This window comes from Rattus norvegicus, chromosome 2 (assembly GCF_036323735.1).
Source record: "Rattus norvegicus strain BN/NHsdMcwi chromosome 2, GRCr8, whole genome shotgun sequence".
NCBI classification, from domain to species: Eukaryota; Metazoa; Chordata; class Mammalia; order Rodentia; family Muridae; genus Rattus; species Rattus norvegicus.
Genome location: NC_086020.1, coordinates 53,164,046 through 53,188,461, shown reverse-complemented (window position 1 = coordinate 53,188,461; position 24,416 = coordinate 53,164,046). Strand labels below are relative to the sequence as shown.

The window sequence follows — 24,416 nt, the reverse complement described above, 5'->3', positions numbered from 1 at the left end:
AATCCCAGCACTGGGGAGGCAGAGGCGGCTAGGTAACTCAGTTCAAGCCCAGCCCGGTCTACATAGTGAGCTCCAGGACAGCCAGTGCTGCTTTGAAAAACAAACAAACAAACAAACACACACACACACACACACACACACACACACACACACACACACACACACACACAGTTGCCTTAAAGTAAAATTAATGTCATTCTGCAGCTGCTCATTCAGCTGTACCACTGAGAAGGTGTTTGGTCCTGCCAAGACACCAAGGCCTTTCATTCAGGAAAGGGCGCTTCCAGCTCCCCTGTAGTCCAGTGTTTCTGCTTTTACTGACCACTAGGTAACCCTTTCCTCTGTGGCAGAACAACCATGCACATGTTTGTGATTAAGGAAGGTGATAATTAAAGATGTATGTTCAGAGCGGACTGTTTGTATTCTGCACATTCTTAATTTAATTTGTAGGCCCCCCCCCCCTTTTCTTTGTAAAACTATGTTTGCTGACTTGGTGTTGAGGCTGGAGCTGACTGTCCTGGCCAGCGCTCCAGTCCAGATTCAGGAGCAATTGCAACATTTCTGTCCTGGGCTGGGTGGGTGGAAGCCATATGTTTTGGGGAGGTGCTGGAGTGAATGAAATCCTTCCTGGTCTTTGAAAACCTCTCTGTCTCATCCACAACTGAGAGTGACATGAAATTGGCCTCATAAAAGTCCTGCCTTGTAAAGGTTATGTCCCACCCGAGGAGAAAGCACTCTGTGGCTCTTCGATAGGCCTGCAATTCTGGAATAAAAATGCTTGTTTAAACACATGTGATCCCGCCAGGAAACGGTAAAAACAGAGACAAGGACAAAGTTAGGCACGGGGAGATGTGCACATTGATTGCTAAGAAAGCGATTCATAAAAATTGCTAGATCTTTGCATTTTGCTTTGGGTAGATATTTGTCCGTCCTCTCCCTCATCTCAGTGGTCAGGTGTCTTACAAGTCTGCTTGTTATGGGCAGGGGAACAGAATTTATAACACTATTCTTTAGTGTGTGTATGTGTATGAGCATGCAATTTTAATTTTACTGAGGCCATTGCAGGCCCTCTCATTCTCTCTCTCTTCCTCTAGGTCTCACCGGGATGCTAGGTTTGGGCATCGTGGCCCCCAATCTAGCCTTTTCTCAGATGGTGACCACCTTTGGCCTGGCGGGCATTATTGGTTACCACACTGTCTGGGGAGTGACCCCTGCTCTCCACTCACCACTGATGTCTGTGACCAATGCTATCTCAGGTTTGTCCTTTGTCTTTCCACCTCTTAGGCCATCATGACCTTTGCAGCTCCGGGAGTAGTTTCAATGAATTTTATAAAGGTCAGCTTCAAATCATGAACTCCTGGTGTCTACAGCAGTCACTGTAGTGGCTTGGGGACTCCCAAGGGTGAGCGGGCTTGTCAAGGCGGATGTCATAGAATGTGTCGGCCTTTCCTGCATTCCCATTTCCAACAGTGTAGAATGTTACTTCCAATTATCATGTACTGTAAGGAAAGGATTCCAATGATAAAATTTAAAACCAGAGAGTGTTTCGCAGAATCAGTTACCATAACCTTTAGGATCTCTTCTTAGAGTCAGCTAAACATTGAATCTAGCAAGGCTGTGATAGGCTGCATATGGCTTTAGTTGGCTATGATGGTTAGAGGTAAGGAACCAGCCTGTCAAGAAGTGTTACCAGGCACCTCTCTTTGGTGAGAGTTTACACAGCAGTGCACGTGAATGCAAGGAGCTTCTCTCTGATTCCTAGCAATGGTTTAGATGTGAGGGAAAGAGCCCCATCTAAGTAGCCGGCATGACTGAGGGCGTGATTATCTCTTGGAATCCCGTAGGCATACCACCTAGAATTTCTGCTGGGAGCACGTCCAGTTTTAAAATGTGCTGTATACAGGAAAGCTCAAATTGGTGGCAACTTGATCAGTATCTTCAGACCATGCTTAGTTCCTTTTAGTTTGGTTACAATGTTTTTCAGTCACATTTCCTTATAAGCAGTGTTCTAGTCAAGTTGAAGGTCAGATCCTTATGCCAAAGGGAGCAGGGTGTGTTAACCTTTCACCACGATCGTCTTCAAGTAAGAAAGATGCTCAGGTGCTTGTCCACATTTTTGATCAGGAAGATTGTTCTTCCCATTTTTGATGAAGTTGTAAGAAGGCTGCTTTGACTTTGGATATTGGATCCTGATGTGACAAGCGTTTTGGGTTTTCACATTGGATTTGGAGAGGTTCCTGAACTTATTCACCATGGTGATGTTTTCTTTCTAGGTTTGACTGCAGTTGGTGGGCTGGCGTTGATGGGAGGGCATTTTTATCCCTCCACAACTTCCCAGAGTCTTGCTGCTCTTGCTACATTCATATCGTCAGTCAACATTGCAGGTAGGGGGAGGAGCAGGATGAAGAGGAGAAGGAAGAAGAGGAGGAGGAGGAAGAGGAGGGGAGGAGGAAGGGAGGAGAGGAGGAGGGGGAAGAGGAGGGGAGGAGGAAGGGAGGAGAGGAGGAGGGGGAAGAGGAGGGGAGGAGGAAGGGAGGAGAGGAGGAAGGGAGGAGAGGAGGGGAGGAGGAAGGGAGGAGAGGAGGAAGGGAGGAGAGGAGGGGAGGAGGAAGGGAGGAGAGGAGGAGGAGGAAGAGGAGGGGAGGAGGAAGGGAGGGGAGGAGGAGGAGGAAGAGGAGGGGAGGAGGAGGAGGAAGAGGAGGGGAGGAGGAAGGGAGGAGAGGAGGAGGAGGAAGAGGAGGGGAGGAGGAAGGGAGGAGAGGAGGAGAGGAAGAGGAGGAGAGGAGGAAGGGAGGAGAGGAGGAGGGGAGGAGGAAGGGAGGAGAGGAGGAGGAGGGGAGGAAGGGAGGAGAGGAGGAGAGGAAGAGGAGGAGAGGAGGAAGGGAGGAGAGGAGGAGGGGGGAGGAAGGGGAGGAGGGGAGGAGGGGAGGAGGAAGAGGAGGAGAGGAGGGAGAGGAGGAGAGGAGGAGGAAGGGGGGAGAGGAGGAGGGGAGGAGGAGGAAGGGGGGAGAGGAGGAGGGGGGGAGGAGGGGAGGAGGAAGGGAGGAGAGGAGGGGAGGAGGAGGGGGGAGAGGAGGAAGGGAGGAGAGGAGGAGGGGGGAGGAGGAGGAGGAGGAAGGGAGGAGAGGAGGAGGAGGAGGAAGGGGGGAGAGGAGGAAGGGAGGAGAGGAGGAGGAGGAAGGGAGGAGGGGAGGAGGAGGGGGGAGAGGAGGAAGGGAGGAGAGGAGGAGGAGGAAGAGGAGGAGAGGAGGAGGGAGGAGAGGAGGAGGAAGAGGAGGAGAGGAGGAGGAGGAAGAGGAGGAGAGGAGGAGGAGGAAGAGGAGGAGGGGGGAGGAAAGAGCTCAGATTGCTGTTTTTGAAAAGACATAGAAAGCAAAATCAAGTTGTATAAAGTAGACTTTGTGAGTTTAAGAATTTAACTGTCCCTTTAAAAATGACTTCTCTCAGACCACTTCTCTCTTTCCTTTTGAAGGAAAGTCAAATATCTTGCCTATCTGTAATGGCTAGAAACTGTATTGATAAAGAACCAATCCCTCCATACCCCCAGGTACACAGGGATGTTCTGCTAGAAACTAATGCATAGTTTTGGATGACGGTGACTCCCGCTGTCACTGTGACATCTGTAAATGAGTAGAACCGAAGACAAGATTTTAGTCTACTGTCTTATCACGACTGTGGTGTGTTCCTGAACACTGAAAGGCTAACACATCACTCATGCATGACCCTCATCTGATGCTATTTTATAGCTAAAAATTACTTTTTGGGTCCAAGGAACCTGGTGACTATTGATACAGTATGTGTTCATTATCATTTGTTACAGAGTTTGATAAACAGAGTAACCTATCACAGAAAAGGCTGATTTTTGACCCATTGTGTTTTTAAGCTTTTATGTGGCTGTTTACTTTAGTCCTGCAGAACCAGTTGGCCCTACATTTTGATAGCAAGTTTTCTTCCTAACTGTATTTAGGGTTTCCCCATATTCATCCATCCTAAGGGAACTGGCTTTGATAATAGAGTGACTTTTGCTTTTGAGGTTCAAAATACTACTTGAAATAATAGTATCACTTTGTGATATTTAGTGGTAAAAGTATACTTGAAATAAAGATATTGTAGCATATGGAAAAAAGTCACGCTGTCTGACCTGACACCTCTCGCCTCTGTGTTTCTCTTGCTGTGGTAAGGTGGTTTTCTGGTGACTCAGAGAATGTTGGACATGTTCAAGCGACCCACGGACCCTCCAGAATACAATTACCTGTATCTGCTCCCTGGCGGCACCTTCGTGGGGGGATATTTAGCAGCTCTCTACGGTGGTTATAACATCGAAGAAGTAAGAGACCTTTGAAAGTTTTCATTTCTACTACTGTGTCTTTCTCCCTTTTAGAATTAATGTCACCAGCAGAATTCCAAGTATCAAGAATATGCGGCTTGGTCAGCAAATACAGTGGTGACCTAGAAATACCCTGTTCAAGACAGACCATCCCAGTGTCCTAAGGATGAGGAGCCGATGTGGGCTCGGTTGTTAGTTTTTAAGGTTTTCACATGCAGAAAGAGCATTAGTACCTTCCGGTGTGCCTGGCTGGATTGTTGTAAGGACACAATAATCAAACCAGTAATCTTGAAAAGGTTTATATTTCCCTCCTCTACAGATACATTACAATCACTGCTTGTTAACAAAAGACATTATGCAGTACACTTATGACAATATAGAATTTAACATTTTTTACCCTGTAAGGCAGTGGTTCTCAGTCTTCCTAATGCTGTGACTCTCTAATACTGTTCTTCAGTTTGTGTTGAGCCCCAACCATAAAATTATTTTTATTGCTATGTCACAACTGCAATTTTGCTACTATTATGAACAATAATGTAAATAATAATAATAATAATAATAATAATAATAATAATCTGTTTTCTGATGGTCTCAGGCAATACGAAGTGGGTCATTTGAACCCAAAGGTGTCTTGACCCCTGGGTTGAGAACCACTGTCATAGGGGGTAGGGAGATAGGCCAGTTAGTCAAGCACTTACTGCAGAAGCAGGAGGGCATGAGTTTGATCCACAAAACCCGTGTAGAAAACACTGGGCGAGGTACTGTAATTTTAGTGCTGGAGAGGCAGAGACAAGCAGACCCCTGAGCTTTGATGACCAGGAGAGATAGCTTACATGGTCGTCTCCAGGAAAGCAGAAAATGCTGTTTCAAAGAACAAGGCAGAATGGTCCCTGAGAGAGGACACAGAGGTGGTCTACTGACCTGCACACATAAGCGGACATGCTCACACCCAGTTTTATGCTATATGCTAATGATCAGGTGTGAACTGAGAAAGTTCCAGGGTGAAATATAAAACGAGCTGAGGCTTTTCTGTGGGTTACGTATTTTACATTGCTTTCCAGTGAATGCCACTGGGTCTCATCTTCTCGGATGGCAGAAAATAAAATCATGTCTTTCTTGGTTTCGTCTGTGCTCCCAATGAGCGGTATTCCCAGAGTGACAAGATCTTTTTGGAGAAGAGTGGAAGCTGGAAGTCTAGAGACTCAGATCTGAACTTCAGATTTTCTACTTTCTGATCTTACCTTGGGGAAATAATGTCATCTCCTAACGCCTCACTTCTCCCTTTTCTAAAGTGGGGACAGTGGGTCCTTCCTCTCAAGGCTTCCATGAGACTGTTACAGTAGAAGTAAGGCATATACACGACTCATGGCACCAGTGACAGGGATTATTGTCTCTTAGCACTTAGACGTGTTTACTGTTTTCAAATGTAACAATAAAGTACCTCACTTGGATTTATGTACTTTTTATATATTTGTGTATACTATCAAACCCAGAAGACAGCCAGTCTGTATAAATGGTGTAATTCTAAGTACAATGTAGAGAATGTCATGTTTTTATTTTCCTAATGGGTAAGAAAATCTTTTGAAGTGTTAGAAGAATTCTCGTCTGTTGACTGTCTGAATTTAAATTGTCAGAAAGTTATGTTTCACAAGGGACTCTCCCTGAGCCAACAGACCAAAGCTTTTAATAATGTCTTTCTCTTCTTTCCTTTTGCAAAGATCATGTACCTGGGCTCAGGTTTGTGCTGTGTTGGGGCCCTGGGCGGCCTTTCCACTCAGGGAACAGCTCGACTCGGCAATGCCTTGGGCATGATTGGGGTTGCAGGAGGCCTGGCAGCTACCCTTGGAGGCCTGAAGCCGGACCCACAGCTGTTAGCTCAGATGTCCGGAGCAATGGCGATGGGCGGCACCATCGGTGAGTGCTTGTGGGCTGGCGGTGGGCGGCACTATCGGTGAGTGCTTGTGGGCTTCTGTCTTTATATGCACTCAGTGTCCTGCATATGTCTGAAGAGGTTTGAAGACTCAGGTCTGAAGAGCTCCTTAACACTGAGGGCTTAATTTGAGGAATGCATCGCTGGGAGGATCCCTCCTACGGTAAACACCACCCAGGTTATTCTTACTCAGATACAGCATTTGTAAAACACGGGGAAGTGTGTCAACTAGGTTAGAGAGTGATTAAAAGAAAAACCCCAAGTGTTGTGAAGTCAATTTTCTTTTACTGATTGCGACCTGCATTACTGTTATAGGGTGGGGGACTGGGATGCTTATATGTAGGCTCATTTTTGTTGTTGTTGTTGTTCTGCTGATTATAAACTTCAGTAGAGGACTGTTCTTAAACGTTAAACTTTCAAACACCACGTGTAACTGAGTTAAAAAAATAAACCCGTTTTAATCTTCTCTCCTGTTGTGTCAAGTAGAGTGTCTTCTCTACTCTGTTGGAGATCTTGTCAAATTTTCAGTAATTTTGTGAGCTAGTTTTAAAATAGAACCGTTACTTACTCAAGCCAGGTGGTGGTGGTGCACGCCTTTTGTCCTAGCACTCGGAAGGCAGAGGCAGATGGATCTCTAGGACTTTGAAGCCAACCTGGTCTACAGAGTGAATTCCAGGGGTCCAACGGGAAACCCTGTCTCAAAAAACCAAAAACCAAATCAAACCAAAACAATCCCCCCAAATTTAAATTACACCAGGAACAGAGGTAATACTCATAACATATACTGCATTGTAATTATTGTACTAGACTCTTTAATACACTCTCGAGGTCGTTTATGCCTCTTGTATGTTTATGTAGAAGTACTAAATAATGGCAGGCTGTTATAATTTCTTCTTCAATCCCCATTCAGTGACATAAAATTGCTCCGGGTGGAAGAATGGACAGACCTAAGAAAGTGATGTGAAAAATTTAATATAGCTTAGACTTAAGATATGACCGTGGTTATTAAATTGTGATTTACAAAAAACCAAGCAAATATTCTTCTTGTGCTTGGAAACTTTTACCATAGTGAAGAAGTCCCCCACATAGTTGTTACAGGGGCAAAATTTTCACTTGCATCTTATGGTTCATACCACGAACCTCAGCTTTTCTTTCATTATATCTATAAATGTAAGTAAAATATTTGCTGATGTTTGTGTGGGAAGCATGCTTATTGGTTGAAAATTCTAGGTTTGCTCCAGGTATGAGAACTTAGCAGAAGTTACCAGAGTCATGCTATGAAAATTCTGGAATCTTTTTGGAACTTGGAATAAAGAATGCTGCATATGTTGGGGCTGGAGAGCTGGTGCAGTGGTTAGACGTTCTTTCTGCTCTTCCAGAGGCTCTGAGTTCAGTTCCCAGCACCCACATTTAGGCAGCTCACGACCGCCTCTAACTCCAGGTTCAGGGGATCTGATGCTATCTTCCAGCCTTCATGCCCCGCCCCCACTATTGTATATTTTATTACTTGAAAGTTGTACCACTCACCTTTATATAAAGTCATATATACACCTCCCCTCCTGTGATCTGGCTGCTGCATATTTCCCAACAAAGCATTTGCTTTAGGCTGCCTTTTGTACTTCCTCTGGAAAGCCGCGTGGGTCCTTTGGTAACAATTCCGACTTGAAGGAAAATGGTTGTCCTATGTTCCTGGTGGGAAATTGCTTACCTGTGATCTTAAACAAGTGTTTGAATCCCTACTCCTTGTATCTCCTCACTACCTCAGTTAAAATCCTTTAGAATTAGGGAATTTATTACCTGGGATTTTTCTTTCATTTTTGTCTCTAGCCCTACTAATCTGGAACCCAAGCTTAGTTCTGTTTTACTCAAAATTCCATCCATTAGTGCCATGCATAGGTGTAAGCACTGGTCAAAGAGAGCTTGGGACATTCACTCAGGGAGGACGTGTAAGTCGTAAGGACTTATAAGGAGGTGTCACTGGAGTGTTAAGTGGCCTTCATAAGCTTGTGTACAGGATGTATCCAGAGCCTGTGAGAGAGGAAGCACACACTGATGCCGTACGCTGTTATTTGATGTTGGTTAGATGAGGTGAGAAAAGGAGCTATTTTGACACGATACGCATATAGCTAGTATTTTTCCTGCCACACCACCCTTGTAGGAACATTCAAGTTCGTACTGGGAGCCAGGTAATGTCATTGTGACAGTGATGTAAGCTCTGTTTTTCTGCTTGTTGTTTCCCATGGGTCTGTCAGGTTTACTCTGCCTTTGACCTTTCTTCATTCTCCATCAGGACTGGCGATTGCAAAGCGGATCCAGATCTCCGACCTGCCTCAACTGGTTGCTGCTTTCCACAGTTTAGTGGGTCTGGCGGCAGTGCTCACATGCATGGCCGAGTACATCGTGGAGTATCCACATTTCGCAATGGATGCCACTTCAAATTTCACCAAGATTGTGGCCTACATTGGCACTTACATCGGCGGAGTCACCTTTAGTGGGTCTCTGGTTGCCTACGGAAAATTACAGGGTAAGCGATTTGATATAATGTGTGGGGTGTATATGTCTATTCTTCAGGGTACCCATGGGTCTGTCTCAATTTTAGAAAAGCCCTTTAGAGTAGAGACCTGCAGAAGTGAGGAGTGATTTGTGTAGCACTCGGACACATGTAAAAAATTTCCCCCTGAAAATGACGACTCATTCTAATTCTTAGGGGGTCTAAGCTTTGTGACAATTTTTTTCTGCAGACAGGTAGTAATGGAAATCAGTGCACAAGAATTTGTAGACATTAGTGGATATTTGATAACACGTATGAACAAAGAAACAACTCTGTAGCCTTCGTTTAGACTTGACTATGTATTGTCTGTGGAAATGAAGTCCTGTTTCCTAGAGTAGAGACACACTTACTGGATGCGTTTGGTTAACAGAACTCATCCTGAAAACCAGCACGGGCTTCAGCGCTCTGCCATGGCAAATTTTACTACTGTCTCGTGGAATCATGAAAACGGAAGCTGAGGGAAAAAACCCAGAGAGCCTCTGTGTGGTGCACTCACAAACCAGTCCCTAGAGAGACTCGTTTGTGATGTAAAAATATGTTTTTGCCTCTGGATAATAAAGTTATTAAGTGGGGTAAACTTCCATTAAGCTTAAAAGATCATAAATGAACTTCAAGTCTATGGCATTCTTGTCTTGGGCTTTTTCTTTAGAAATAGCTAACAAGGGTTCTCCCTGGGGCTCAGTTGATAACATTGGAAATGCTAATGTCCCAGAACTCTGAATTGAAGTTGTAAATAAACAAAACCACACTTAACAACTCCTGTGTTGGTCACACAGGGGGAAAAAAATCAACTTTTAAGATTCCATGACAGAGCATGTGGTCAGTGTGGGGAAAAGAACAGTTAAGTCGAACCATATTTTCCTGTCTCTGCTAATTTGTTACATACAGAACTCTTAACATGCCTTTATGTTTCATATCTGGTGCTATAAATCGGTATCTGAGGTATTATACCATGATTCTGATATTACGTTTTGGTAATTTAGGGTTAAGGGACATGTAGGGTTTCCCACAGCACACTCTAGGCTCTGACTACGATCTGCTTTGGCCCAGGTATTCTGAAGTCAGCCCCTCTGCTGCTCCCTGGAAGGCACGCGCTCAATGCAGGCTTGCTGGCTGCTAGCGTGGGGGGAATAATCCCATTTATGGCTGACCCTAGTTTTACCACAGGCATCATGTGTCTGGGCTCTGTGTCCGCACTCTCTACTCTGATGGTAAGTACCTGGAGATGGAGAAGTGTGTATGGAGAAAAGAGCTGGGGAATTAGACTACAATCTGGTCGTGCTTCTGCTCTTTTAAGATCCCCAAGGGAATAAACAGGTCTAACCATTGGTTGCAAAGTTTAAAGTTTAAAAAGTATGAGAAGAAAATCACGTTCTATGAATCGAATATTTAAGAGTCATCACATCTGACACCTTTATTGCTCCGGGGTTCACACTACCAACCTGCTGGTGAACAGGAATTTTAAAAGCCAAGGGTTTTTAACTCCGTTTGGTAGGCACCTACTCTGCCAGGTTCTGCAGATAATACTTTGAGATTTATATAATATGTGTAAGGTGGTCACAGCCCATAAGTTGCTCACATGTTCCTTAAAAGATATAATATGGAATCCAATAACTATGTAGAATGAGGTGCGGTTATTAAACCCTGTGTATTCACTGAGAGAGTTCATTCTTTGTGGTGGGTTTTCTCACTCTCCCGTCTGACTTTCGCACATAACGTATCGATGTAGACAGAGATTCTGTCTCCGTGTTCAGTTTGGGATTTTATTAGTAGAGGATGTTGTTACATGAAATTCTGTTATTCATTCTCGCTTCACATTCCTCTAGACTGGTTTATACTTTGTAGATAGTCCTTATATTTTAAGCTGAGAAAAAAAAATACAGCACAGAGCTAGCTGTCTAGTGATTCCTTATCAAATACTGACCCTGGCTCAGAGGGACTGGACCTGTGGCATATGAGTGAGACTTATTGGTGATTTATCATGAAGTCAGGCCATGGCTTCAGTACAGACACTATAGGACACTGAAAAATGACTTGAAATTCTCTTTGTGTGCCTTATAGTCCGGCTTTCCTCTGTCTCATCTGGTGATGATTGTTTTGTTTTATTTTAAATGAAATAATTTTTGTACTTCTAACCTGACGAAGCAGAAGTCCCTATATTCAAACCGATAATAAAGATATTTAAAATGGGAAGAATCGTCACTTTTGAGAAATGATGACTATATTTAAAAGGAACTTATACCCAATAGGAAAATATCCCCATAACCCCAAAGATATTTTTAATTGGTTTGGCTTATATATTCACGCAGAAACAGAGTACAAAAATGGAGGGGTATACAGACCGAGTAGTGAAAATCCTCCCCCCATCCTTTTTACTTTCTTGTATTTAATAGCTTTGGGTTCCATCATGCACATTGTTTGTGCTCTTTTTTAGATGCGGTGGACTCTGTTGTATTCATCTTGAATATTGATAACCATTTATAATTTAATTTTTTAACATTATTTTTGTTTTGGAGCAGCTAACTTGCTTAAACTGAAGTTCTCTTATAGCATAACAATGACGTATGTTGTTACTTTACCCTTAACAGAATCGTTTGGCCTCTGACGGACAGTCTAAATGTTAACTAGAGATTTGGGTAGTGTTGATTATGTATAGCACTTGGGGCTCCTTTAAATGATTCTAGCCTGCTCCTTTGTGGGATTTTTCTTTTTCACTCTTCAGCTGTCTTTGTCACCAAACCCACGATCTTCTGGATCGTCAAACAAGTAAGACCATGGACTGATGGCCTTAGTTTTGTCTCCTCCACTTGATACCAGCTGGGCCCTGACTTCAGTCTAAAGCCATCAGGAGCTGGGTATATCAAGACACTCATTGGTATATTTCATTTTTCCAAGGGAGACTTCTTTCCAGTTTCTGCCAGTTCTCATCACTTTTTTTATTTAGGGAATTTTTGGGGGTGGGACTAAATCTTTACAGTCCACGAGAGAGTTGATCATATAGGAGACTTGGTCATCACCGAGAACTTGTATGATGGATATATATATATTGATTAAAAAAATTAGAATGTTTAAGAAGCAAGATGTTGAACGTTAGAGGCTTGATTGCACATGCTCACGTTGGGTTCTTCGCTTTTTCTGGCTAGGGTGTGACCTTGACAGCTGCCATTGGCGGTGCTGACATGCCTGTTGTTATCACTGTGCTAAACAGCTACTCCGGCTGGGCTCTGTGTGCGGAGGGCTTCCTGCTCAACAACAACCTGTTGACCATTGTGGGAGCACTCATCGGCTCCTCGGGCGCCATCTTGTCGTACATCATGTGTGTGGTAAGAAATGAGACAGGATGTAACCCGGAGAAGTGCTCGCCACTTCTGTTTGCAGTAGAAATAAATCTATTGGTTTTCATTATTTTCAGCAGAAATATGAGGATTTTGTTTTAGAGGAAAATTTTAAGACTGCCTTAAAGATATCCATCTTTAAGGAGTTGGGAAAAGTTTAAAAAATAAAACTCTTCTAATGCCGTTTTCTATCTGGAGAGTAACACATACTATTTATTAGGGGAGGATTTTTTTCCGGTTCTTGTTTGTATAGTACTGTGCTTTTGCTTGTCTGACCTTACTGTATTTGTCCATTCAGAATCCTTTCGTCTTTCTGTGGTGTGAGACAGGCTCCTCGCTAGCCTTGAATTGGGGATTTGAACCCTCCTCGCTCTTCCTGCTGTAGTCTCTCTTCCCAGTGCTTGGGTTACAGGAATGCAGGATAGGGTGTACCTAGCTTTCACTTAAGTTTTAGGATATTACATACTATAGTCTTGTCTTTTTAATCATGAAAGACTCTGCCTCTAAAATCTTATTTAAGGGGCTTTATGGTGATCTGTCATGTGGATATATTAAGTTCATTTAATTTTTCCCAGCACTTCACAGCTTAGGTTGACTTTTTTTTTTTTTTTAATTTATCTCTGTGCATAGCACATCTTTGACATTTTTCATGTGTTTTACTTTACTGTTTGAAAATTTCATTTCCCTATATGTATTTTGATGAAATTCATCCCTCTTGATGGGTGGGACAGCACATGCTTTAATCCAACTATTTGGGAAGAGGCAGCAGGGGCAGGGGAAGGAGGGGGATGAGGGATCAGGGGTGGGAAGGGGAAGGAAGGAAGGGAGGTGTGGGGGCAGGGATGGGGCAGGAGCATTTTGTCAGTTTGAGGCCAGCCTGGCCAGGGTTACACAGTGAGACAAAATGAAAAAAAGAAATCCACCTCCATTGTCTTCCCTCCACTGTTCCCACATCCCTAGAACCACTGCTTCTTCCCAACTTCATGTGCTCCTTTTTAAAAATTTTAACCATCCCCCCCTCCCGCACTCAGTCCACTCAGTGTTCATGGGTGTAGGACGATCTGCCAGAGCATGGATGGCCTCTCTGGGACTACAGCTCCCTCTTTGAGTCCCTGAGAGGCCATCAGTTGGCAGCAGTTCCTCCACTAGGGGTGGGACTTGATCTCCCCCATCCGTGTGTTTTCAGTTTTGTAAGATTGAGTTCTTAGAAAGACTGCATTCATGGTGAGAGGCTTTCTATACTCGTCGTGTGTTTCCAGACGGCTTGTTCTGACCTGGGTTTCTCCTGCTCATCTATGAGCATGCCTATCACTGAAGATTTATGGTGAATGTGACTTTTTCTGTAATAGAAGGATCCAGAACAGAAAAGTAGCAACATAAGTACTTCCCAACTTCCTTTTTGTTTCTAGTTAATTCCCTTCTTGATAGCAAAATGTATCTTGCAAATAACTCTAAATCTGACTTAGAGCTTTGTTAACAGTTACTCTCTACAGGACCGCTTTGGATTACTGCTGAAGCCCACTTGCAGTGCTTTATAACAAGTTTAAAAAAACCAACCCTGCATTGTTTTCAGTGATTATATCTTTACCAAGAGTATGTGAGATATAACTCTGAACATTTGAATAAAAAGAAAAGCTCACTTAACAAAAACTATCCCAAAGCTTACAAACACATCTTAGGTTTACAGATAACCTTAATGTGTCATACCTTAATAACACAATTATATACCCCTGTGCTTATATATATGAATTTCATTTCTTTGAGACAGGGTTTCTCTGTGTAGCCCTGGCTGTGCTGGAACTCACTTTGTAGACCAGGCTGGCCTCGAACTCAGAGCTCTACCTGCCTTTATCTCCAGTGTTAGGAAGTGTGTCTGGCTATAATTTTTTTTCATTAATTAAAAAGACTGTTTTTGTGTATGGGTGTTTTGTTGATATATATATATCATTTTGTTGATATATATATATATATATCTGTGTATCATTTGAATACCTGGTACCTGCAGAAGCCAGAAGAGGGCTGGAATTGGCATGATAGGGAGCTATGAGCCACCTTGGGGATGCTGGCCCTCAAATCTGGGACCTGTGGAAAAGCAACCAGTGCTCTTAACTGCTGAGTCACCTTTCTAGCCATCTAGTTGTTTTTTAAAAATAGTATAGAATAGAGTTTATTCAGGGCATGGAGAGCTAAGAGGTTAGTAAGGGTAAAGAAAGGAAGAGAGTAACAGTAACTCCTCCTCCAGTGACTTCTCTGTAACAGTAAGAAGAGAGAGAGAGAGAGAGGAAGAAGAAGAAAAAGGAGGAGGAGGAGGAGGAAGGAAGAGGAAGAGGAAGAAGAAGAAAGAAGAAGGAAGAAGAGGAGGAAGAGGAAGAAGGAGGAGGAGAAGGAGAGGAAGTGGGAGGAGGAGAAGGAGGAGGAGGAGGAGGAGGAGGGAAGTAGAGGCTGGCCATGTGCATGTGGAGAGAGAGGGGGAGGGGGATGGGAGTACAGAGCAGGAGCAGTAAGGCAAGAGCAAGAGAGAACAAGAGAGCTTTTTTAAAAAAATGTACTATTTTTGAGGACATTGATTGAACTTGTCACTCTCTCTCTTCCTTCCCCTCTCCAACGTCTCCCATGTCTCCTGAAAATTCAAGGCCTTTCTTATATGTATAGACAACATACCCAGTCTATTTCATGCTGCTTGAATGTATACGTGTCCAGGGCTGACCACTTGGGATTCCCTGAAGGAAGTGGCTTTTCCCTTTCTCAGTTGCCATTGACCACCTTCATCTAGGGGTGGGAACCTCGTGGAACTTCCCCCATCCACATTGACACACAGCTGGTGTCATGCTTGTTCAGGCAACCTCATTGTTGAGATTTCCTGGGTGTGCTCCCTTTGTCATGTCTAGGGGGCACTGTTTAGCAGCAGGCACCATCTTTAGGCTCTCACAAGGTTTCCATCTCCCCTTCTGGTGGTTTTCCTGAGTTTTAGGTGTAAGGTTTGCAAATGTTTCCTTTGGCGTTGGGCGTCACATGGTTACTTATTTACTGTTTTGAGCAGCCGTGGATCTCTGTAATAGTCTCCATCTGTCACACAACAATAAAAAAGATAGGTGATAGCTCTCCACCTGGCTGCTTTGGTTACCCCAGGTTACATAAAAACCTCCATTTTCTCATTTCAGCATTTTACTTGGCTCTAATTGAGAGATACCATGTCAATTAAAACACTGGAGTTATCTTTTTGTAATAAAAGTGTTCTTGTGGTTTTGCTCATCTTTTAAAAACACAGGGCTTGACAGTCCAAGTTTAAAACAACCCAATTATTATGTAGTCCAAGTAGTTTAAAAAACTTGGAATTTGGAAATTTTATACCCTGTTGAAAACGTCAAGGCTCTAGGGTGTTTAAATTGCCAATACCTTTAAAGAAAACTTGTATCTAGTTCTTTACAAATGCAGTTTTCTTTGAAAAGGAACTTTTAAAGCGTTTTACTTTGTATCATTTGGAGAGTTTGAATGGCCAGCAGGGGGCAGCAGATTGTCATTATTATTTAAAGGCGATTTGCCAGAAAAGTGAGTTTTAAAATCAAATTGCAAGATTTGAGTTATTTTATCTTATTTGGTTTTTTGCATTTTGTTTCCATTTTAGACAGAATCTTACTATCTAGCCCAGGCTGGCCTTAAACTATGATCCACCTGCCTCAAGCCCCCATATGCTGGAATTACAGGCATGCACCACCTGTAATTTGCCTGGCAAATTCTATCAATGCTAATAGCATATCAATATAGGGGGACATGGAGAAGGATTTGTATGTTGTTCTTGGGACAGCATCATAAGCACCTTTCCCATATTTACCCTCCATAGCTCATGTTCCAAGGTTCTGATCTGTGTCTTTTACGTCTTGCCTTTTCTTTCCTATTCAGTTTCCATATTGTTGTAGCCACAGGTACTCTTACAGTAGTAACTCCTCCAGTGACTTCTCTGTAACAGTAACTCCTCCAGTGACTTCTCAGTAACAGTAATGAGAACAAATTGCCCAGTAAAAGAGTATGTTAGACATACTCTCTTCTGTGTACTCTTGTAGAATGATGTCATCTTTCTCTCTTTGTTCTGCCCATCCACATGTTAGGATATCTTCCTAGTCATTGTTTCTTTTCTAATTCTACTGCCTTAAAAACACCATTCCCATTAATGCTTTAGTTTTTTATTTATTTGAGTTCTTATACTAAATATCGCGTTGGTTGTCAGGGACCATAAATAGATTAGATTAGATTAATACTCTGTAATAGTATTTTTTTTTTAATTCATCTGGGTTTAAGGGCAGTGAAAGCCTTAATTAAAAAGACTACTCCAAGGCCGGATGTGGTAGTTCCTGACTTTGATCTCAGCACTTGGAAAGCAGAGATAGAGGCAGGCAGACCTCTGAGTTTGAGGCCAATCTGGTCTATGTAGTGTGTATTAAGCAAGCCAAGCTTATATAGTAAAAACAAGAACAAACAAACAAACAAAGCTACTGTAAGTCGAGGACAGCAGCACACAACTGTAACTTCAGCACTTGGGAAGCTGAAGGAGAAATCATGAGTTTTACGTGCAGCCGGGATTTCGTAGAGACTTCAAGGCCAGCTCATACCTATGAAGATCCTATTTCAGAAAGAAAGTTTAGTTATGAAAGTACAAGATGTAGGGTATTTGGAGGGCTAGAAAAGGACAAAGGAAAACAAAGGACACGATTCCCATTCATCATTTAACTGTTAACATTTAGTATTCTAATTTTGGACTGCTGAGTTTGTATTCATCCTCTTTGAAATGTATTAAGCTATTGTAATGTTTGATTTTTCTAACTAGTATATTTTTAAACACTTATGCATATAGCTACACTGCAATAGTTCTAAACCCACAGAATGAGACGTTTTGAACAAATGGTTGTGGTGTTCCTTTGTTAGGTTTTTATCAGTACAAGGAACCAGTCTGAGATGTGAGTGCTTGTTGGCTCTTGATCCTGATGAATTGATCTCTGAGAATCCTGCAGGCTCAAGTCTTATTGTCAGTGTGTACCTTCCATCGTTCCCCGCACTTCCCCCTGCAATGGCAAAACAGAGAGTGACCAATCAAAAGCAAGCCAGCCATAGTTTTAGGCATTTAAAGTAGATTCATCCTAAATTTCTCATATAGTTGACACCCCTATCCACTACACCCACATCACTGATCTGTAGCATGTACTGGTTTATTATAAGAAACTTTTAAAAGAGTTGTGCTTAAGAGCTCAAGGTAGTTTAGAATTAAAAAAAAAACAACCAAAAAAAAAAAAAAAAACCAAAACCAAAACCAAAACCAAAACCAAAACCAAAAAAACGATGAAATACTGGCTGCTCAAGGTTATTTTAATACTCCAGCTTTTGTGCCAAGTCATTTACAAACAGGAGGTTGTTGAATCCCCACAGTAGTTTTGGAGGTGGGAAATAGCTTCATTTTGTATAGGATGTGTTTTAAGATGCACACCTTCGTGTCTGTGAAACCTGATCCAGGAGGCATACATAGTCAAATGAACACAGTGTTTGGTAAATGAACCTTGAGTGTTCATTAAATGACAGCAAAGGACTTTTTTTTTTATTGGATATTTTCTTTTCTTTCTTTTTTTTCCCCTTTTTTTCGGAGCTGGGGACTGAACCCAGGGCCTTGCACTTGCTAGGCAAATGCTCTACCACTGAGCTAAATCCCCAACCCCGATATTTTCTTTACTTACATTTCAAATGTTATCCCCTTTCCCAATTTCTCCTCTGGAATCCCTACCCACCCACCAACTTCCTCCCATCTCCCTGCCCTGGCATTCCCCTACACGAGGTCATTGAACCTTCACAGGGCCAAGGGCCTCTCCTCTCATTGATGCCTGATAAGGCCATCCTCTGCTACATATGCAGCTGGAGCCATGGGTTCTTCCATGTGTACTCTTTGGATGGTAGTTTAGTCCCTGGGAACTCTGGGAGGGTCTGGTTGGTTGATATTATTGTTCTTCCTGTGGGGTTGCAAACCCCTTCAGCTTCTTCAGTCCTTTCTCTAACTTGGGGACCCCGTTCTCAGTTCAGTGGTTATCAGCGAGCACCTGCCTCTGTATTTGCCAGGCTCTGGCAGAGCCTCTCAGGAGACAGCTATTTATTTATTTATTTATTTATTTATTTATTTATTTATTTATTTATTTATTAGTTTGGAGTCCTCTATGTACAGGTTACAGGGGCAGATGCCAATAGAGTCCATATGGTTCTAGTATATTGACTTTCTTAAGTGTTTATTGAAGCGCAGTATGTAAGTCCAAACCCAAGCAGGGTGGTTTTATTATGTGGGAGGAGATGGAATAGTCCCCGAGTGACTAACCAACAATGTCCAAAATCAAAGTGTTGCTCTACAATGAATTCTCTTGGGCATGCTCTGAGCCCAGTGCTGGGGTTACTCAACAAGCCATATAATAAAAACTGAAAAAATGCTGACATGTTTCCTGATTTGCTTCTTGCCAAGCTATAGTAGTCAAGCTCCATGTGCCTCTGTGTGTCTCTTCTCAGTCTAGTACCTGGCAGGTGGAGCTCTTCCAAACTGGGAAAGCATTTTTTCAGACAAGGAAAGACTGCTCATCTTTCTTTTCAAGTGGAGTTAGAGCATGATGAAGTAAGTCAAAAGCCAGGCCAAGTAGAATTTTATTTTATTTCTCTGTGATTGATTGATCAGCATCTACAGAGCATCGAGACAAGAGACAGCACTAAATGGTATATATGCTATTGCTTCAGTTACGGGTGTTTTTATGACCCTTCTTTGTCTCCCGACTGATTTCTTTTCGAGTAGCTAGAATTATGGGAGTTAATGATCTCTTTAATGTTGAACATAACTTTCATTATAGGACGTATTAGCTCAAAAGGAACAGTTTTGGACAGTGTGGCAACCTTTTTTTTTTTTTTGTCTTGGAATCTGGGAACCCCTCAATGTGTGGATAAGTGGCCACAGGATAGTCTCATGAATTACACAAGGAAGGAAATAGAATGGTGGGGGGTGGGAAGAGACACAGAGTCATAAACCCTAAACATTTGTTGCAAACACAATGTTGCAACAGTAAATTAAGAGATGAAAAGTAATGTAATTTTTAAGAGACCACTTGGAATTAGTATAATGGTGATATAATTTTGCTTATGTGTTTAACAAGCAGATTTTGATTGTTAAACCATAATTTTTTCTCCCCAAGTTCCATCCCAAGTGAGTGCACTTTAATTAAATGTCCTCAGAAGTCCTTCCCTCCTCCCCTATCCAGTTTTATAGGAGAAACGATGCTTTTTCTTAAGCCAAGTTAGAACAATAATGCTTCTGTCCTCACACATGATCTCTGCGTCCCTGCCCTGTTGGTTCTGCTGTAAAGTGAAGTGGACTCTTCGTCCGTTGGAGAAAAGTTCTCTGTAATGGCAACCTTCACATCTACATTGTTTTGTGCATGTATGCATGAGGCACATGCATGCATGACGTATGCACATATGTATGGAGGGCAGAAATGGCACTGAGAGTCTAACTTTCTCATTCTCTGACTTGATCCTTTGAGGTAGGGTCTCATGCCGAGTCTGGTTGCAGTGTGTGGGGCCATGCCTAGTTCTTGGGGGTGGGGTGGTGGCAACTGTGATCTAAACTCCTGTCCTCATGCTTGCTCAGCAACCACTCTCAACCACAGAGCCATCTCTTCAGCCCTCCCAAAACAGGCTTTTCAGATTAGTTTTTAATGACAAGAGTTTAGTAGAACACATTTATATTTGAGAGTTAAATCTCAGAATCTTGTAAACAAAACTGGAAAAGATTCCTAGACATCAAAAGTTGAATGTCTGAGGAGTCCTAGTTAGGACTGCTTCAGGTTTTTTATTCAGAAGTTTATAAACTTTCTGCCCGGCTGGGATTAGGATGTTAATTCAAAACATCAAAATTTTTCTTATCCTCTTATCCATCATCTTTGAAATTTATGTTATTTATTAAAGTGTGGCTATTTTCCACATTCCTTCTCCCTCTTTCTTATTACTAGACCTCCCCAGCTGTGTAACTCTCTCTGCAAGGTTGTCACTGGCCTCTTTACTGTTGTATGGACCATTCTGCTTTTTCCTGATGGGCTATTATCGGAGATTTCTGGATGCTTCTTTTTTAAATAAAACTTTTAAAATAGAGTATTTGTTTTTGAAAAAGCAATAGATTGATAATTGTAAGCTTTTAAGTAATAGAGTGGATTACAATCATAAAAAATAAGTCTTGAAGATTTTTTTTTGAGTTTTGTTTCTCCCCATAAATTACTCATCATATAAAACGCTCTGATTCATGAATAGCATGTGTGTTGGCTGGCTTTATGTCAACTTGATACAAGCAAGACTCATTTTGAAAGAGGAAACCTCAATTGAGAAAATGCCCCCACCAGACTGGTCTGTTGGGCAAGCCTGTGGTGCATTTTTCTTGATTGATGATTGATGTGGGAGGGGCCAGCTCACTGTAGGTGGTGCTACCCCTGGGCCGGTGGTCCTGGGTGTTCCAAGGAAGTAGACCGAACAAGCTATGAGGAACAAGCCAACCAACAGCTCTCCTCCATGGCTTCTGCCTCAGTTCCTACCTTGGATCCTCTCAGTGATGGACTAGTGTGGAAGTGTAAGCAAAATAAACCCTTTCCTCCCCAAATTGCTTTTGGTCATCGTGTTTTATCACGGCAATAGAAATCCTAACTAAAACAGTAAGGAATTTGAATTCTTAAAATGTGTTTTGTTCCTCAAAACATCTAGTTTTGTTTTTTTTTGTTTTTTTGTTTTTTTTTTTTTGTTTTTTACCACATCCCTGCCAGCTATCTTGACAAAACTAGAACACTTCCTGCCTGTTTTATAGTCTAGGGGCATTGTGCAGGTTCATCCATGGGTGATCACAGATGAGCACACTAGGAGGGAGAGATGGCTTTCTCTGAATTCTCTCCTGGGTTTATCTTCCTAGGGTAAAGGGTGGGCACAGACTGAAAGAGTGGATTGCCTTGCTTACCCACGTCCTTGCAGGCGAGAGACTTTAGAATGCTACTGATGAGTCCGTCTGCTTCTGTGACAATCAGATATAAAATTTTATGGAGCTGTAATAGATTTGGAAAGTGCGAGTGTCCACGTCCGTATTTTTCCTTTCTTGAATGCAGAAAGCTGAGGAGTTCTAAACGAAATGTGTAATTATCATCTGGACTCCTTCTGGCTGTCTTTTGACAGCTTGAACACAGTAGCAGAACCTACTGGAGAGATACATGAGGCCTTTTCGTGAAAATTTTTCTCCTTGCAACTCTCTCATTCTCTTTCACTCTGCTGAAGTACATGTAAATATGGAGTGAGAAGTTGGTTATTCAGTATCTAGACGATAATAGTACATCCAAAATTTAATTAACTTCTGTATTTTATATGTTATTTGCATTAAAACATTTGTTTTTGTTTTGTTGAAAACATAATTAGTGTGTAATTGACCCGGTTGGAAAATTGATAGGGCTCTTAGGTAGGTATCTTTATTATTAAGTTTTGAAGTGACTTTAGGAGCCACCCCTGGCTAAAATTCTTTAATTGTTAAGACACATTCCTTTACAGTGATGTTGAATTTCATGTACAAAACATTTATGCTATTCCCCAAGAATTCCACGGATTGGACTCTCATAGGGCTGATTTTGCTCTTTAGGCAATGAACCGTTCCCTGGCAAATGTAATTCTCGGAGGCTATGGTACGACTTCAACAGCTGGTGGAAAACCCATGGAAATTTCCGGCACACATACAGAAATCAACCTGGACAATGCAGTCGAGATGATCCGGGAAGCTAACAGCATTGTTATTACTCCAGGTAAAAATGAATAAATAAATAAATTGATTAATTAATTAATAAAAGCAAGATCTAGAAAAACCTAACAACCTATCATTGATTATATCGATAGGAAAAAGATACATTGTAACCTCCTCATTAAAGGTTTTGTTAGTTCTTTGAGAATTTCATACAGGTTTGGATCAGATTCATCACCAATCCTTTCACGAGCCATCTCTTCTCTCTTCACCTACCTTTCTCTTTTCTTCTTAACTCATCAAGACCATTTGTGCCACCCAAGTATTGGTGGACCTGTGGTCTTCCACTGGAGCACGGTTGGCTTGGCAGGGGCCCTTCTCCAGCAGCTAACTGTTGCCAATAACTGCATGGCTAGGAGAAGGATTTTGTACCCACCTCCCATCTCCACATTGGACTTTGGTCTGACTTGGACTTGCATAGGCTTTGTGTATGCTGTGACAACCACTGTGAATTTGTATGAGTAGCAGCCCTGCTGTGCCAGAGATAAAGTTTTCTTGTAGTCGTCTACTACTTCTGATTCCTACTGGTTCCTTCTGCTTCTTCTGCAATGATCCCTGGGCCTTGGGAGGAGTGACTGCAGTAAATATGTTCCACCTAATGGGGTGTCCTGTAGCCTCTTATTCTCTGCAACTCAGGCAGTCGTGAGTCTCTCTGTTAATGACGGTGCAAGTAGAAGCTTCATAGATGAAGGCTGAGAGATACGAGATCTATGGGAATAAAAATAAGTCTTTAGAAGTCAGTTTAATACTATGTCCCATTAGCAGCTAATATTAGTAGGTTTTCCTCTAGGGCTAGGGCCTGTCTAGCCCTAGGGACCTCCTTATTTTTGAAAACACAGTGGAGACAGTGGCCATGGAGTCAGTGAGAATACTAGGTACTCTCAGATCAATATTTCAGAATAACATAAATATTCTATCAATTGATGTAGATTCCAGACATCATTTTGAGCTTCTGTATACATGCTAAGCTACTGTTGAGTCTCGTTTATTGCTAATTTTAAGGTATGTAAAATTAAATTAAGGGTAGCATATGGAAGTGTCTGACTCATTCAATAGGCTCAGTAAGTGTTGTTCTCTTTTTATAAATATTTAGCTCATCAAGAATCTCTCTGAGGTTTTCTGAAGTGGTTTCCATAGGTTGCAGAGTGAAGTTTCTGTGACAAGGGGTGAGGACTACAGTCACCTGTGAGTGTAAGGACAGAGGTCTAGATGGTTGTTAGGAATTATGCAGGCTTAATGCATGGTTTCTGATCATGTTAGATAGTATGACTGAGGAGAGAAAGCTCATCTTGTAATTATAGTTTTGGCTGATTAAAGTAGCGGACTGTAAAGAACTTGTCACGGGAGTCCCAATATATCCTGATTGTCCTTAACTTTGTCTCTAACAGCCAGAATAGTACAGACCAAGTCATTTAATACCTCTTGGCCACAGTTCCTAATGTGTGTGACTGAGTTCGATTTTTCATGTTTGTCACAGAATGTCAGATTAAGATTTTAACTCTGTTTTGCCATTCTGGGAGTTTTCCATGAAGAAAGACTACTGACTTGACATGTGGACAATTTACTGGCTGAGAATGTAGTCCAAATAAAAATAACAAATGTTAGGCAAATTTGATATTTTAATACGCACCTCAATATAGGCAGTGTTACTCTTTAAGACATTTGAACAGTGGATTTTGGTTGTTACGGAGCTGAGACTACTGGTGCCAGTCAGTGTGAGGAAACACACTGTAATGTCTGGGACATACCTGCAGAATGAATTGTCCTAGCCAAAAGGCAAGGGTGTGGCTTATTGAGAGGGTATGCCTGTGTGCAAAGTATGAGGATTGACGGGATGTGATATCTTTCCTTCATGAACTGCCTATCCCAGTTTAGGAGTCAGAGAGATAAATACTGCCACATGTATTCTGATAGTCCCAAACTGAACTGTATAGACACATTTTCTTTTTCCTAAAGTGGAGCCTAAGAAGGGTTGAAGGGAAGTTAGGAATCGTTTTGAGCCTTCGAGGATGGATGGTGTTGTGGGTAGGAGAAGGCAGAAATGCTAGCTAGAGCAAAAGTTGGCATTTGACAAGAAGAACCAGAAGAGTATTAATGGTTGTGAGTCAGCATACAGGTTCTATGGACACTGTCTTAGAGTTAAGGGAGAAGGGAGTGGACGGACATTCTAGGTCATAACCTGTACAAACCTTAAGTGGAGAGGACCATTTTTTATTTATTTAAATATGGCAGAAGAGTTGGGGGAGAAGGGTTTCCAGTTCTTTTTCTTTGAAGACATTAGGTTTGAACAGTGATCATGCTGTACTGGAGATCAGCTGTAGGTCAAACCAGGAGGACTCAGCACAGCTGTTCCCACCCTGCAGTGAGCTAAGATTTAAGGAGAGGCAGTGGACAAATGGAAAGCCTCAGGGGAAGATGTGGCTAGTGACAAAGGAGAAAAACCATTC

At 42.2% G+C, this 24,416-nt stretch overlaps 1 protein-coding gene across 12 annotated transcripts in view; it reads left to right on the top strand.

Annotated features, from left to right (window-relative positions):
* Nnt (nicotinamide nucleotide transhydrogenase) overlaps window positions 1–24,416 on the top strand; it is a 93,701-nt gene that overhangs the window by 49,396 nt on the left and 19,889 nt on the right. For all 12 annotated transcript variants that reach the window (XM_063281783.1, XM_008760774.3, XM_006231968.5 and 9 more), the window contains 8 exons: window positions 1,095–1,256; window positions 2,274–2,384; window positions 4,182–4,327; window positions 6,046–6,241; window positions 8,548–8,781; window positions 9,859–10,019; window positions 11,952–12,131; window positions 21,814–21,973. In XM_063281783.1, the coding sequence (XP_063137853.1) occupies window positions 1,095–1,256; window positions 2,274–2,384; window positions 4,182–4,327; window positions 6,046–6,241; window positions 8,548–8,781; window positions 9,859–10,019; window positions 11,952–12,131; window positions 21,814–21,973 (1,350 nt within the window). The remainder of the gene's footprint in view (window positions 1–1,094; window positions 1,257–2,273; window positions 2,385–4,181; window positions 4,328–6,045; window positions 6,242–8,547; window positions 8,782–9,858; window positions 10,020–11,951; window positions 12,132–21,813; window positions 21,974–24,416) is intronic.